The 17,156-nt window shown below is 38.7% G+C and overlaps 2 protein-coding genes across 3 annotated transcripts in view; one reads left to right on the top strand and one right to left on the bottom strand.

The window, feature by feature from the left end:
* Positions 1-17,156, bottom strand: part of LOC308080264 (sodium/potassium-transporting ATPase subunit alpha-1-like) — a 377,427-nt gene that overhangs the window by 47,890 nt on the left and 312,381 nt on the right. The gene's annotated exons all lie outside the window — the stretch shown is intronic.
* The window catches only part of LOC308080260 (NACHT, LRR and PYD domains-containing protein 3-like), a 185,136-nt gene that overhangs the window by 164,239 nt on the left and 3,741 nt on the right, over positions 1-17,156 (top strand). The window contains exons 3-11 of the mRNA XM_080422040.1: positions 807-1,088; positions 2,202-2,303; positions 2,651-2,713; positions 7,060-7,119; positions 8,093-9,857; positions 11,450-11,623; positions 11,981-12,154; positions 13,726-13,872; positions 14,037-14,092. Coding sequence (XP_080278166.1) covers positions 807-1,088; positions 2,202-2,303; positions 2,651-2,713; positions 7,060-7,119; positions 8,093-9,857; positions 11,450-11,623; positions 11,981-12,154; positions 13,726-13,872; positions 14,037-14,092 — 2,823 coding nt within the window. The remainder of the gene's footprint in view (positions 1-806; positions 1,089-2,201; positions 2,304-2,650; positions 2,714-7,059; positions 7,120-8,092; positions 9,858-11,449; positions 11,624-11,980; positions 12,155-13,725; positions 13,873-14,036; positions 14,093-17,156) is intronic.

Raw genomic sequence — 17,156 nt, 5'->3', positions numbered from 1 at the left:
TCCTTTGAGAATATTCACATAATATTCTAAAACCTTTATTGCCAAAACCACTTACAGTTGATTGGAATGTGTTTATGTGTGCTCAGAGATAACAACAAGAACAAGAAAATGCTGAAGTAACATGAGCTAGATCAAGTGTCTCGTAACTCTTTCAATGGGTCTGGAGTATGGACAGAGTCATTTCCTCTCCTCCCTCCCCCTCCCTCCCTCTCTCTCTCATCTCATCTCTCCACTCCTCTCCTCTCCTCCCCTTACAAGTGTATAATTGGACATCTTCCATCGTTCAAAAAATTATTATAACAATAATTTGTTGCTGCAGCGCATTCTGAATGCATAGGGAAACACTGAAGGTGCATTCTGCTGAACCGGACTGTTTAAAAAGTACATCCGGGCCAGTGGGCCATTTAAAATGTCAACTCCTACCTATCCATTCAGCTCTGGATGCTCTGGTCTCATTTCTGTCAATCTAAAGTGGTGTTGTGTGTCACTGACAAAACGGTTGCTGCCCTGTCTCATTAAACAATCTGATTGACACAGTCAGTCCCATCCATAAGAAATGCTGCCTTTCTTCTAATATATTTTTTATAAAAATGTTTGCACTGCAGACACAAATTATGATTTTTGTTTACACTGCTGCCATAGAAAATGTATGGGAAGCATAAAACAACAACGCTTTGTTCCCTCTGTGTGTATATGCACCACAATTACCTGAGGAAGATCACACAGCCAACTTATTTTTCTCATCAAAATGTTCTAACTGCAGTGTGGAGTAATTCTGAGCTGTGTTCATTCTTTTTCCCCAACAGAGAAAGTCCCAAAGCCAGTGGTGGCTATCAAGGAACCTTGTACAACTAACTCTACCAGCTGCATACTCGTCTGTGAAGGGAACATCAGAGACTCAGGTCCGGTCACTTATCGCTGGAAGAAAGATGAAGGGGAATGGATGGTGTCTGACTCTGGACAGAACTCTAGAGAGTCAAATATCACCAACGATGAGGAAGGGAAGAAAGTAAAACAATTATTTTGTGAAATGAAGAACCCAGTCAGTGTGGACCAGAGTGGTGACACTGTCAACGTGCTTTACAAAGGTATGTAGTTTACTCCACAATGTGTAGAAATGCCTCCCCCTGGCCAGCCGGGGCGCCTGATGGAGGGGAAGGGAACTGGTTGGAATAACGTGTTCCTTCCACGCGCTACGTCCAACCAGGGAAACTCTCCCCTGTCAGGTGACAAGAAGGTCAGTTGGCTCTCATGCATTGAAGGAGGCATGAGCTCGGCCCTGGCCTCCCTAGGTTGGCAGAGGGAAGGTAGTGCCCAGGATTACATAGACAATTGGCACTGGGTGTAAAAAATAGGGTTACAAAATCGTGGGATAAAAATTTAGGAGTAGAAATGTATCCACTGTGTTACAGGGACAACACTGATATTTTGGCTCCTAATGCGGATGACATTTTGATGTGCTTCTGTGCTCTCTCAGTAAAGTATGTAACAACTAGTGAATTAATTCATTAATCATCTTTAACCAACTTTACATTGTTGAAACAGAATCTGACATCCCAAGTAAGTCATTAAAATGAATTCATTATATCAGTTCTGTTCCTTAATAATAATATTATTAATAATAATAATAATAATAATCATAATGACGATGATGATAATGATGATGATAAAATAAAGAGGGAGGGGAGAACTTTGTGAAATTTACCCTCAAGTTTCATTTTCATTTCCTGAAATGATCTCAAACTCAGCTATACTTCATGCGTTTAATTTTCTTGTGGCTAAAAATCAGAATCAGTTATATTTGTCACATCATAGCTTATAGTGTAAAGCAGTGGGTGAAATTATCTTTCTGTGCGCTTCATCATTTTGTAGTATTCTGTGAGAAGAGAGAGAATAGAGGTAGAATGAGAGCAAAGGGAAAGAGCTAGAAAACAGGTTAAATAGAACGAATAAAGACGTTAGCTTATTAGTCAGGCTCACTGAGTCTGATCAGCTGGCAGTTAGACCTGCCAGAAATACAACCATCTGCACGTCTGAAAGTACTCTAATAGTTATTGTATGTTCCTGAGTGTTTAAAATAATGATATCTCCCCCATTATTTAAACAAATAAAATTGTCAACTAAATGCAGAGCATGTTTATTATTGTGGAATTGAAAGCAAATTAAACCCAGTAATGTAATTGTTTATTTTGTCTCCTAAGAACCTGAACCTGTGAAACAGACACCTGTGGGAGGGATGGTTGGAGGCATTATTGTTGCTCTCATCATTGCAGTGGGTTTGATGCTGGGTGTGAAATATCGTGGTAAGTTTATCTACTGATTTTAAGTTACACATAACATACAACATGCTTTCACTGCCATATCCTATGTGAGCGCTGTGTGACTCATAGTGAGTGAATCAGTTCAGCACTGTGAAGTGGGCCTACAGTGACCCCTTTAGGTCAAACATGGAATAGCAAGAGATGGAGATCTGCTCTGTAACATTATACAGAACATTCTTTATTTAACCTGGTTTGCGGATCCGTAGTATGTACTATGTAGTACCTGAAAAACTATATTTAATTAATAATGATTAAGAAAGAAGAAATGTGTACATGCACATGAAACCTAATATCACTTTTATGTTATCACTGTTTGAATTTCATCTCAGGTCGTATAAAGAAGAGGTTTTCTTCACATGGGTCTCAGCCTGTGCATGTGGATGATCCTGAAGGTAAGTTTGAGAACTTTATTTGTGCAATTTGTGATGTGACTTGGTCTGGAGTTGAACGTCCAACTAATTTATAATAATAATAATAATTTAGTAGAAAAGGTCTGTATTGAAATGGACAGGTAATAAGTAGGAGTTATGAACTTGAGAAGAGATAAAAAAAAAAGGGGAGTCCATGCACACTGTGTTCACTTACAGCAGTTCAGTCAGGAACACTCACGTCAACATAGATAACCATTTATTGGAACAAGTGGAATACAGTTAAACTTGGTGTTAATGGCTCCGCTCTTGGGATGTTCCCTAAATTTTGTTTTGCTGAGCAAAATCAGGGAATACTCAATTCAATTCAATTCAATTTTATTATAGTGTCAAATCACAACAAGTTGTCTCAAGACACTTTACATGTAGAGAAGAGACCCGACATCCCACCCTGAGCAAGCAATTTTGCGACAGTGGCAACGAAAAACTCCCTCTTAACTGGAAGAAACGTCAGGCAGACCCTAGGCAGAATACTAAGCAAAACCCCCCAGGTATACAAGAGCGGGCCTAAGCAATACATTGACAGATTGACTTGAATCAGCAGACATACAATCCCAATAGTATTTGAGCCTATGCCAGACTCTGATCAAAAGGTGAAGGCTAGGGTAGAGGAGGCAGCTAAAGCAGCAGCAGACCAGTGTTGCCAGATTTGTGAGAGAAATAAGCAAACAGGTCTATGAAAACAAGCCCAAAAATCTTCAAACCTATTCACCTGTTTCTTGGCTGTGTGTTTTCCACTTCCTGTCGGATTTCATTGGATATCATTAGTCATCTGACCGGTTTCATTGGATTTCATTAGATCAAAAGACAGGAAGTGGAACACAGTGAAAAGCCTAGGAAACAGGTGGATATACGTCAGCTATTTGAAAATTGCCGATCTACAAGCTCATGATGTGACACGTTGTGAGCTTGTAGATCTACTATTTTCAAAACAAGGGAAAATATGGAATATCTTTTGAAACAGTTTAACACAAATCTGATACGGGGGTCCCTTGCAAAAATTATAATTTCTGATGGGGGTCTTTGGACAAATTCACATTAATTTGGGGGTCCTTGGCATGAAAATGTTTGAGAACCAAAGGTTTAAAAAAGAAAAAAAGCAACCCGCAACTACCAATATTTACAACTCAGCAACTTTACAGAAAAACAAGCCCAAAGCCGCTTATAACAAGCAGACCTGGCAACACTGCAGCAGACGTGTGGCAAGCAGCAAGAGAAGCAGAGATCTAGTGAATGGAGAAACCCTATTTAAAGGAGCAGCTCTGTAAAGAGCGTGAGCTCTGATTGCAGTGTAGAGAAGTGTGGCTGCTTTGGTAATGACCGGCATAGCTGTGATTGGAGAGTAGGAAGCTAGGCTGATTGTAAACAATCAGCAGACTGACAGCTGATTACAGCTGAGACGTGTATGACTCCTATGCTCTGTATGAACTAACACTATGCTTCATAAATAGTTAAATGAAGATGAACGTTTCATATCATACCTGATGAAAGTCCGAGTGACTGAAACGTTGTATCTTCATTAAACTATTTCTGTTTTAAGTGAAGACAGTGTGCAGGACTCCCATAATATTATTTATAAATATTATTTTCATAATGAAAATAATAATAGTATCCATAGGGATGAGCATAACAACCATAACACATGATGTGTGTGTGTTCATAATTAACCTCCAATCATCAATTCTTCAATCTGAGAGTTGCTATAAAGTGAGAATACTTGGTGTTGTTAATAATCACAGTGTTGTAGAGCTGCAACTATCGATTATTTTCTTAGCTATTATCGATTACTTTTTCAATTAATCCATTAATTGAGAAACGTTATATATCAACAAATCATAACTTTATACTTCAACACAACGGTCAGTGTCATGCAAAAATTGTGAAAATGGCAGATCTACAAGCTCACAACACGTCGCATCGCGATGTGTTGTGAGCTTGTTGATCTGCTATTCCCACTATTACAATTTTTTTTTAAACTTTACACCTATAATGACATTAATTTATTGTTTTATTCAATTATCAACTTTTTTTATAATGGATTAAATAGATTAGTTTGATTAACTGTTGTCGCTACACTGTTGCATATTTCAACAAAGCGGTGATGCCTCACAGGCTGTGATCTGTGTGATCTTGACAATGAAAGACTCTTTTTAACCCATTAAGACCTGAGACTGATTCTACAAATGTCTTCAGTTTTCTGAAAAACCTATGTTGCTACATCAGTGGTGCTGAAAGCTTTTTCATGTCAAGGACCACCCAAAATTATATGTATTTGGCCGCGGACCCCCATCTCAAAATATTTTGTTCCAGGGGGACCCCCAGAAGCAAACATTTGAGTTAAAAATGTTCGCTTTAAAACATATATATATTCAAAGATTTGCACAAGTTCACCATTTTTTTTAAATAGCAGATCTACAAGCTCATCATGAGGTGATGCACAATGAGCTTATTTTTGAATAGCCAAAGTATAAAATAATGGATAAAGTGGTGAAAATGATTGTGACTTATATTATACTTTTGCTGGGGACCCCCCTGGAACCCCCACCCCCCCATAAAACAAATATACTAAACTAAATAGCCTATGGTTATAGGCAAAAGTTTGTTTGCCAAAATGTATAAATAAATCTCATTGATTTACAATTTGCAAAAGCAGACCAACCACCAAAAAATATACCGGATCATTTGGCCACAACATCAAGGAGTGTGTGTGTGTGTGTGTGTGTGTGTGTGTGTGTGTGTGTGTGTGTGTGTGTGTGTGTGTGTGTGTGTGTGTGTGTGTGTGTGTGTGTGTGTGTGTGTGTGTGTGTGTGTGTGTGTGTGTGTGTGTGTGTGTGTGGCAAGACTATTTGCATAGTCTACAATCATAGCAGAGATGTGGGGAGCAGACATAACTGTCCTTTCAGTTTAGTTTTCCTATGAATATTTATTATAACATTAATCAGGACCGTATTTACCCAAACGATATACAAAAGTAATTGAATAATCTTGATCTTATCAAGTGTTCCCATGCAACACATCTGTCCTTCCTCAGAATGTGCACACATCTGCTGGGAACTACTCCTAACATGTTAGATCAGCTCTTGAGCTCTCCTACATTCTGGTGGAGACAGGAGCTCCATCCTAACAAATGAATATTAACAACATGCTCCTACTTATGTGTCTTAAAGTAGGATCACCTAGTTGGGCACTTAGCACTTTCCTACCATGAGAGGCTTGATAAATATGGACCCAGAGGTGATAAAACAGAGTAGTAAAGTAGTGTGAAGTGACCTTTCAGTGGCTGGTATATCTGACAGTTCACTGGGTCATATGGGTCGTCTCCTCACATGACAAAACCAACAACAAATGAAGTAGGAATGCAACAGTTAATCAAACTAATCAATTTAATCGATTATAAAACATAATCAATAATCAATCATTTAATAAAAGATAATTGATTAATAATGTATCACTATTTTGGGCGTATTAGGCTACAGATAAAAATGTTAAAGCAATTCAAAGCATACAAACAAAGAATAGTGAAAATAGCAGATCTACAAGCTCACAATGCATCACGAAGCGTTGTGGGCTTGATCTGCTATTTTCAACATTGTTGTGCGATGAAGTATAAAATAATGGTTGTTGCTGTATTAAAAAAATAAATTTATATATAAAAAAATGCCCTTCTATTAGATTAATTATAAAAGGAATTGCTAGAATAAGGCAAAGAAAATAATTGATAGTTGCAGCCCTAAAATGAAGCTGGTGTTGATTTCATAACTTGACTGTAACAACGTGAAATGAAACTGATCTTTTCTCTGTATTCTGATGATGCAGCCACTGATGATGAATCTGATGAAAAAATTAAAGCAAATGGTTTCTATCTATAAAATGTGACTATAGTAAATGTTTTTCTATGTATTTCTTATTTGACTGCTGCCATCTCACTCTGATGACAACAACAAAAACAACATCACTCAAAATTAATTGTACAGAGCTTTCATAAAACATGGTGGTTTTGTGTTTTATTTGATCAAATGTGCATCACAAATGCAGATATTTGAAGACATGTTTAGGAGGACAGGTCCTGTGCTCAGACCTCCACATGGAGACTGGTCTGATAAAAGGACATGTCTTCATGAGGAACAACGTTTATTCTGTGTTTTCTTTTTTGAAATTAACTTGTATTTCTGCTGGATGCAGAGCTCCAATTTAGCATCATACTCAGAGAACTGCTTCTCATTTGTTCATGGAAATAGCTGACATTTGTATTGTGTCTCTGTGTGGTATGTATTGTGTGTCCGTGTGCTTTTGCTTGCATGTTTGTATAGGAATTCCCCTAAGAACAAGAGTTGTTCCAACATCAAACGTGAACAGTGATCTAGAACCTGGTATGTCTGTTTCTCTTCTCTTACTACCTATCTATTGTTTATTATTATGTTATTATTTTAACTGATGTTTAAACAGTTTTCAGTTTCGGTTTTATTTAGAATTCACAATAACATGGGTTTTATTTTAAAGTTTACCACCAAAAGTGTTATTTGATTGTGCTGTTATTATTTTATCAACAACAACAACACATTAAACAAGGACACTGTACTGCTGTCCTCCATGGTGTGGACTAGTAACAATTCAGCAGTCAGACAAACTCTTGAGAACTCCTGACAACTCATACAGGATAAACAAGTGTAATTTCATGATGATGAATTGTGATGAATTTCTTGGTGATGACAATTGGAACTGGAACACTATACAATTATAGCATTATATTTGTAGGGTTCTCTCTCTTGATTGGCTAAATGTATAATATATTCACTGTGATTAAACAACATGAACCTAGTGTCCCTATTTTGGGGCGTAAATTCAGTGGAAAATAGCAAATCTTAAAGCTCATAACACCTTGCAGTGTGGCATGTTGTGAGCTTGTATTAGCTACCTTCTGTGAAGATATTTAGTTTAGAGTGAAAACGAGTGGGCCTACTATGAAGCCCTGAGGGACTCCTATCAACTAAGTACTATATATAGGGTTTAAGTGGTTAATTGTGATATTATACTAAAGATGAATAAGAAAATGTATATATATTTTATAAATAACAATAGGAAGCCTGAATCTTCATCTGTTGTTTAACTACTACTGTTGTTGTTGTTTTTTGGTTTTATAGCGAATATACCCGATCTACAAGCTCACAACGCGTAGCCCCACGTTGTGAGCTTGCAGATATTTAAAGTATGATAAATTATATAAGGCTCAAGTGGTTCATCATTGTCAATGTATTATATAATCTGACACCAAGACCTCTCATTAGAGAAACACATTTACCATAACATGCACTTAATGATGTCCTCTGTTCTTTTGTCATTTAGAAACTCCTGCTGCTGAGTGGCAACAACAACTTAAGTCTGTTCTGAGGGAGAAGTTTCAGTGTATGTTGGAGTGGATGACAAAAGGACAAAAAACACCTCTGAATGAGATCTACACAGAGCTCTACATCACAGAGGGATGGAGTGGACAGGTCAATCAGGAACATGAGGTCAGACAGATTGAAACAGCATCCAGGAAACCAGCCAGACCAGAAACACCAATCAAATTAGAAGACATCTTTAAACCTGGACAAGATAAACCAATCAAAACAGTGATGACAAAGGGAGTTGCTGGCATTGGTAAAACAGTCTTAACTCAGAAATACACTCTGGACTGGGCAGAAAACAACGGCAACCAGGATATCCACTTCATCTTTCCATTCACTTTCCGAGAGCTGAATTTGATACAAAAAGAGGAGAAGGAATACAGCTTAGTGGAACTTATTCATCACTTTTTTGGTGAAACCAAGGAAGCGGGAATCTGCAGCTTCAATACTTCCAACGTTATGTTCATCTTTGATGGTCTGGATGAGTGGAGGTTTCCTTCACGCTTTGAGAACAATAACACATGGACTGACGAAACAAAGCCAACCTCAGTGGACGTGCTACTGACAAACATCATCAGTGGACACCTGCTACCCTCTGCTCGCATCTGGATAACCACACGACCTGCAGCAGCCCCTCTGATCCCTAAAGATTATGTTGACAGGGTGACAGAGGTGAGAGGGTTCAATGACCCCCAGAAGGAGCAGTACTTCATGAAGAAATTTAGTGATGATGAGGGCCTGGCCAGAAGAATCTACTCACACATCCAGACATCACGAAGCCTCCACATCATGTGTCACATCCCAGTCTTCTGTTTGATTATTGCTGCAGTTCTGGAGGACATGATGAAAACAGCGGGGAAAGAAACGCTGCCAACAACCCTGGCTGAGATGTACATCCACTTCATGTTGGTTCAGTTCAAACAGACAACGGACAAGTATCCTAACTGTAGTCCAGATCAGATCATTCTGTCTCTGGGAAAACTAGCTTATAAACAACTGGAGAAAGGCAACCTGATCTTTTATGAAGCAGACCTGACAGAGTGTGGCATTAATATCAATGATGCAGCAGTGTACTCAGGAGTGTTCACAGAGATGTTTAAAGAGGTAAAGGGTGGGTGGTACAAGGACCAGGTGTTCTGCTTTGTCCATCTGAGTGTTCAGGAGTTTCTGGCTGCTCTTCATGTCTTTGTCTCATTCATCAACACCGGTGTCAACCTACTGTCAACCTCCATGTGGTCCAAGCTTATATGCAAATCTAAGACAACACACCTCTACCAGAGTGCTGTAGACAAGGCCTTACAAAGTCCAAATGGACACTGGGACTTGTTCCTCCGTTTCCTGCTGGGCCTCTCATTGGAGAAAAATCAGACTCTCTTACAAACACTGTTGGGACAAACAGGAAGTAGGTTATGGACCAATCAGAAAACAATCAACTACATCAAGAAGAAGATCAGGAAGAATCCCTCTCCAGAGAGAAGCATCAATCTGTTCCACTGTCTGAATGAGATGAATGATCATTCTCTAGAGGAAGAGATCCAACTGTACCTGAATACAGGAAGTCTCTCCACAGAAGGACTCTCTCCTGCTCAGTGGTCAGCTCTGGTCTTCATATTGATGTCATCAGGAAAGGAGCTGGATGTGTTTGACCTGAAGAAATACCAAGCTTCAGAGGAGGCTCTTCTGGGGCTGCTGCCAGTGATCAAAGTCTCCAATAGAGCTCTGTAGGTGAACTGATAACTGGATACATTTAATGTGTCATTTTTCTGTTATAGGAAAGAAAATACAATAATTTAACCACTTCATTCCTATACAAAATAATGAATAGCAAAAATAGCAGATCTACAACCTCTTCATGATTTGTTGTGGGCTTGTAGAGCGGCTATTTATAGATTTTTTGGAAAAATCCAAAATAGGAATGGAAGGGTTAAAATGGTTAATTGATTTGAACACTAATGTTTTAAATTAGGAACCTTGCTCAAACATAGACTAACATACATTCTGTGTATGTGTGCATAGGCGTTGGATGAGTCTGACCTGGGTGAACACATCCATTAATCATAATGATTATCAGCTGGGGGATGCATGTAGGAAGCTCTGTCTGCCTGTCTTTCTTCCCTCGTTTATCTTAAGTCTGATTGCTATGGGGGGATGGAAAATGTATATTTACAACCACGAACAACAGTTAAAATTTGTGTTCTTCTTTATGTCTGTCTGTCTGTCTGTCTATCAATCTCTGTTCTATTCAGTGTTGTTGTTTTTAACTTGGTGCTTTACCACCGTGGTGTTTACCGTGGCGGCTGCACTCACCTGGTACACACAACACTGCACTGACTCAGGACTGACCGCTTTCCTTTTATTATAATGATAATACAAAATTATAATAATAATAATAATACATTAATAATAGTAAATTTATAATAACAATAAAATCAATAATAATAATAATACACTTTATTTTTTCAAAAACAATGTTACAAAGTGCTTTACAATGCTAAGATATAAACCATCCATAAGGATACAAAACAACAATCAATTAAAATTCAGAGGTAAGATAACAAAGATACTAAAATCAACACAGTTGAGACAAACATAATATACAAGGCAAAGGTAATAAAATCTAAGCATGAAGTCAGTGTGGAAGTCCCAAATGAAGTCAGTGTGGGTCGCAGGTCCCAGCTAGCATTACCTCCCACACCCGGGTCATAGCTCCTCACTGTAGGCTTACAGATAGCAGGTGGTTCGTTGTTAGTAGAAAGAAAGTCACGGCCGAGCTACATCGGGTGTGAAAATGTGCGTCTGTGCATGGAATTTATTGTTTGCGTATGCGTTTGGAAAGCTCCAATGGATGTCAATCATACCAGCTACACCAGACGCATGGATAAGGCGAGCCCCATGTACTCATGTTCTGTATTGACACATTATTGTGGTTGCTAGCTGCAGAGACAATGACACTATAATCAGGACATATCTATAATCTACAATGTGCACAATAGCCAACAGTAGCCAGGCTATTTGACCCCAACTTTAATCATCTTGTCATGGCAGTCTACTGAATTTCCCCTCTAAGTAGAATACTGATCTTAACATGGTGCTATTTTCAGGCTTTTTGTGCTTTTTTTATTTTCCATTTTTTACTTGTAATCTTTTACCACTTGAACTGCAAACATGAAAGCCTGAATTTCTTTTAAATAATACTTAACTTTACTTAACTTTTAACTTTTTCTTATAACTTTTACCTGTAACTGTGTTGTGACAATAAAGTGGATTGATTGGATATGTTTAATCAATGATGTAATCACTACTGTTTCTTCAGGCTGAGTGGCTGTAACCTGTCAGAGAGATGCTGTGAGGAGTTATCATCAGTTCTCAGCTCCAGCTCCTCTAATTTGAAAGAAATGGATCTAAGCAATAATGATATACTCGATTCAGGCGTGAAGGAGCTCTGCGTTGGACTGGGGAGACCACACTGTACACTGGAGACCCTCAGGTCAGTATTCATGAATCTGTTCAACAGATGACAATAGCCAACAGTAGCCAGGCTATTTGACCCCAACTTTAATCATCTTGTCATGGCAGTCTACTGAATTTCCCCTCTAAGTAGAATACTGATCTTAACATGGTGCTATTTTCAGGCTTTTTGTGCTTTTTTTATTTTCCATTTTTTACTTGTAATCTTTTACCACTTGAACTGCAAACATGAAAGCCTGAATTTCTTTTAAATAATACTTAACTTTACTTAACTTTTAACTTTTTCTTATAACTTTTACCTGTAACTGTGTTGTGACAATAAAGTGGATTGATTGGATATGTTTAATCAATGATGTAATCACTACTGTTTCTTCAGGCTGAGTGGCTGTAACCTGTCAGAGAGATGCTGTGAGGAGTTATCATCAGTTCTCAGCTCCAGCTCCTCTAATTTGAAAGAAATGGATCTAAGCAATAATGATATACTCGATTCAGGCGTGAAGGAGCTCTGCGTTGGACTGGGGAGACCACACTGTACACTGGAGACCCTCAGGTCAGTATTCATGAATCTGTTCAACAGATGACAATTCTGGAGTAATTACACATGGAGCTTATCCTAATTACTTTTCTTTTTTGGTCTGTGTGTGTGTTGGGGGGCACAGACAATAGTATATAGTATAATATCTGTCAAGCTGTCGAATGCAAAGACAACTTGTTAAGTTTCACAAGTTTGGACCATTGATTCATTGAACTAGAAAAAAGTTTGGCCCCTTCCTATGTGAAAGCCCCCCTGTACTACAGACACTACCAGGCCTCCTCCCATCTGTCCCCATCAGCTTTGAGTGTCATTTGTATTGATCATGTATTTGTATACATGATCATTAGAGAATGTGTTGTGAATTCAGAGTGTTTTTTCATTTAATAATGAAAACAAATGATGTGTGCATGCACATGTAACATTGGTTTGAATGAATGAGTTATAGGCTAGATAGAGGAGTATAAACAAAGTTGTGAGTTATTCCCTCCTCATTTCCCACAATAAAAACGTTCAATGGTTGGGAAGAAGTTGGGAAAATGATTGTGCTCAGTAACCTTGCCTACATGATATTAAATGACAAATGGTACACACATTTGGGACAACAGAGAACTTGTCTGGATCACTTGCAGAGTGATTTTATGAATGACATAAACACTGACAGACAATCAAAACCATTAGAAGAACATGTGGGATGTAATCAGTGTCACCCTCTGAATGACATCAGTGAGTTGTATTTGAGAGCTGTCATTACATCAGGTATAGCCTACAACTAATTAACATAATTCTATATGTAACCAAATGTGGTGCAACAGGCCGCCTACTGGCCAAAATGTGGAGCAAAAAAACAATCAAAATGTATATGTAACAACGTGTTTACAATATACATTAACGGTGCGTAAAGCAGCAATCCCAATGACCACTGAGCAATATTTGTGCAAAGTGTGGACCAGTTGGAGCAGTGGTGTGCTGTGAGACCCTCCACAACACTGACTTGGCACTGCATGGGTGTCTCTGTGGGTTCTAATAGAAATATATTGTCTCCAATAGTTCCATATTAAAATATCCCTTTTTTTAGATAGAAAATCAGGGAGATTGGTCAGAGTTAAATGAATGTAAACTGTGTGTGTGTGTGTGTGTGTGTGTGTGTGTGTGTGTGTGTGTGTGTGTGTGTGTGTGTGTGTGTGTGTGTGTGTGTGTGTGTGTGTGTGTGTGTGTGGGATTGTCACGTCACAGGTTTACAGGTGTAAAGAAGAGGGTGACAATTGTGTGTGCGAGATAGAGGTAGAATAAGAGCAGGAGAGAAAGGAAACAGTATAGAAACGTGTCAAAAATGTAATCAAAGAATATATATATATATGTACATAATACTGTTTAGATAGCATATAGTAGCAGGTATGTTTAGAACATTAGCATCACATCACATGCAGGTGTGTTCATGTCCTTTAGAATATTAAAATCATTGTGTGTGTGTGTGTGTGTGTGTGTGTGTGTGTGTGTGTGTGTGTGTGTGTGTGTGTGTGTGTGTGTGTGTGTGTGTGTGTGTGTGTGTGTGTGTGTGCGTGTGTGCGTGCGTGTGTGTACTGTAGGTTGTCAGGCTGTCAGGTCACAGAGGAAGGTTGTTCTCATCTGGTCTCAGCTCTGAGATCCAACTCCCATTTGAAAGTGTTGGACTTAAACTACAATCACCTAGGAGACACTGATCAACTCTCTGCTCTACCACTGGAGGCTCTCAGGTATGGAGAGACCTGCTGCCACTCAAATGTGTTCTAGTACGTTTGGAATATATAAATCATACTGTGATGATGTATAGTAGTGTTTAATGGTGAAAATCATTATCAATCATTGTTTCATTACCAAATGATATTAAGGCCTCATATTGTCTCTCCTTCACCCCCAGTCTTGACCATGGTGGAGAGTGCAGGCTGAAACCCCCCTGGCTGGCTATGAGGAAGTGTAAGTGTGTATTCTATTTTATTCATGAAATCAAAGCAGCACACATCCAGATATTTAGATGAACAGCTCATATACACAGCAGCATGTGACATTCACTCATTTACATCCTACTGTGAATTAAGATGATAATAATCACAACTATAATACCAAAATGATACAAATAAATGTATTTATTACAAATTACCAGCTTTTAGTATTGGGGTGAACCCCGCCTACCTGTGGTGTCCACATACTGTAGGATTGTAGAATTATACACTAAGGTTGATATATTCATCAAGCTACTGAGTACCTACTCAAAGCTTTCATCACTTCCTCTCTGAATGCACACAAAACAGAAGTACTTTAATTAATAGTAGCTTCTCTCTAATGAAACAAGTGTTGATATAGGTTTAAATCAGGGGTGTCAAACTCATCTCAGGGCACAGGCCAGACTGAGTGAAATAGATATTCTATTTGTTATTTTTGAAAGGTTTTGCCTATAATGACATGACCAACATAGTGACTCCTCCAGGTTGAAAGTGGTTAAAGGGATAGGTTTAGGTCATATTTGAATTTGCATAATGCTATTCAATATTTTGTTTATTTCTATTGGACATGCAGTTACACATTCATATTTTGTACATTTTATTACATTAATTCTGCTCTCATTATTTAAACATTAAATCTGATCCATTCTACTAGATATTTACTGAAATACTTATTTGGATGGCTTCTTTTACTTCTACTTGAGTCGTAACTTTACTTGAGTACAGTTTTTGGCTACTCTTCCCCCATCTGCTTATTAGGAAATGTAGTCAGTGGTGGAAAGTGCATTGACTCAAGTACTGTACTTGAGTAAAATCTTAAGGTACTTTATATTTCTACTCCACTACAGTATATCTCTTGCAAATATTTTACTTTTTACTTCCCTACTAGTATTTGACAGCTTTAGCAACTACTGTAGTTACTTTGTAGATTTAGGGAACGTTTGTTTTTTATTTAAGGGGGTTTTGTTTATTTCCTTGTGGTCGGACGGTTAAGCGTGGCACACAATATATATCATAACTCTATAGGCACGCTGTGCAGGATGCATGATACCTGGTCTTGCACGTAATTCTGAAGGGATGCCTGCCATTCAAACTCTCTCTCTGTTATCTTCAAAGTCTGATTATTAATTCCTTGTGCCATTTATCATCAGCCAATAATATGTTGGAGCTACAGTAAATAATGAAGTCAACAGTCTTTCGGGAGGGAGGCTAAATGTTTTCTACTGCCGTGTGGATTACCATGTGTCCAGTAGGCTATCAACTACCATTTCAGATCAAAGCCTTTGTTCATAAACCAAAGTGATTGAAACTTACTTGGAGTTACAAAGCGATCGATCATTTCCCCCTGAAGCCTCTTGTTTTTATATTAGCCTAATAATTAGATTCTGTGGCGGCCAGCAACAGGCTATATGTAGGCTATATGAAGCATATATGTTGAAGGAATCCAACAGGATAAAGCAGGCTAAATGAAGTGCTGCGGCAGCTGTCAGTCTGTCTAATCAGCACACCTCTCGTCCTCACATCAAAGATATTGCTCATTCCAAATTAATATGTTAAATACAATCAATAACTGCTGAGTGGGACAGTCACTTTGAAAAACAGAATGAGCCCAACTGCTGTGAAAAGGTAGAATTGTTGTTCATGAATTATAGCCAATAATATTTAATGAAGAGAAAAAGGCAGCTGCTGCTGTTCATTAAAATGTTGGACTCTCACAGTTTGTCACATACTGTATTTCCCGGGCCGAACTGCATACAACAGATATACACAGGGACCCCTCCAGTGTTCATTTACCGGTGATAATTTAACTCTGGGAGTGTGACCAAATGGACCCGTGACGCGTCCCTAGCGCCTTTGCACGTACAGTTCCAGTTCTCGTCCCCCACCCGCCGGCCACTCACGGCCCTGACCCACACATTTAACACACACACACACACACACACACACACACACACACACACACACACACACACACACACACACACACACACACACACACACACACACACACACACACACACACATTTAACACACACACACACACACACACACATTTAACACACACACACACACACACACACACACACATTTAACACACACACATTTAACACACACACATTTAACTAAAAAGCGTTGCTGTCTCAGTTTGTTGAAGCGAGACACATTTTCATAATGCTGAATTATAGAGCTTCAGCTGATAAAGTAACTACATGTAAGAGATTGCACATAGCCTAGTCATACAGTAGCCTACATGTGAAAGGACCGCAACAAGCCGCTGGCTTTATTGTGTTGTACAGTATGATATAAACATAATACAATTATATTGGAATATATTGTGCACACTTCATCTGTCTCAAAAGCTAAGTATAGTTAATGTGTCTTTGTGCCTGAATGCAGAGACTGCTATAAAGTACTGTGATGACAAAGATGATTATGTTTAAAATATGTATTGTATTGATATGTTGACAGAATATAATATAATTCAGAAATACCTAAACTCTGTTATAAACATTGGCAAAGCAGCAGCGCCGTGTTGCAGAACTGTTGGGGCCGCAAGTGGGCGGGGGGGAGACAACTGGCACTGTACGAGCAAAAGCAGGGACACACCCATGACGGCCAGCCCTTAAGGGTCCATTTTGTGCCCTCTCTGGGTAACAAAAACATCAAAAAAGGCTCTTATAAGAGCCAACCGCTATTTACTGTTCAACATAATTCCTGCTATATCGTTTATGAGCAGCAAAATCAGTTCATATTCCTCTGCAATGTGCGTTGCCTTTCCTCGTGTTGCTGCTGGTTCCCAAAACTTTTCTCTCTCTCTCCCGATATCTTGTTGTAATTTTAGTACCGTACGACCCACTGTGGTTACGACCTATCAAATCACTCTGGATTAAACCATTGCCTTTAACCAGGGGTGAAAGAACATGAAAGCAGCCTCTGCTTAACACCAAGGTGCGCTTTAAATCACAATGAAAGATAAACGTGGAGTTTATTAGTTTTTTGCCTACTCTGTTTGATGAGTGTGTGCTGTCATTCAGGCG

The sequence above is a fragment of the Gymnoscopelus braueri genome (assembly GCF_963280865.1).
Source record: "Gymnoscopelus braueri genome assembly, chromosome: 24".
NCBI lineage: Eukaryota > Metazoa > Chordata > Actinopteri > Myctophiformes > Myctophidae > Gymnoscopelus > Gymnoscopelus braueri.
The sequence above is the reverse complement of the archived record's forward strand: the minus strand, read 5'-3'. Positions and strand labels throughout refer to the sequence as shown.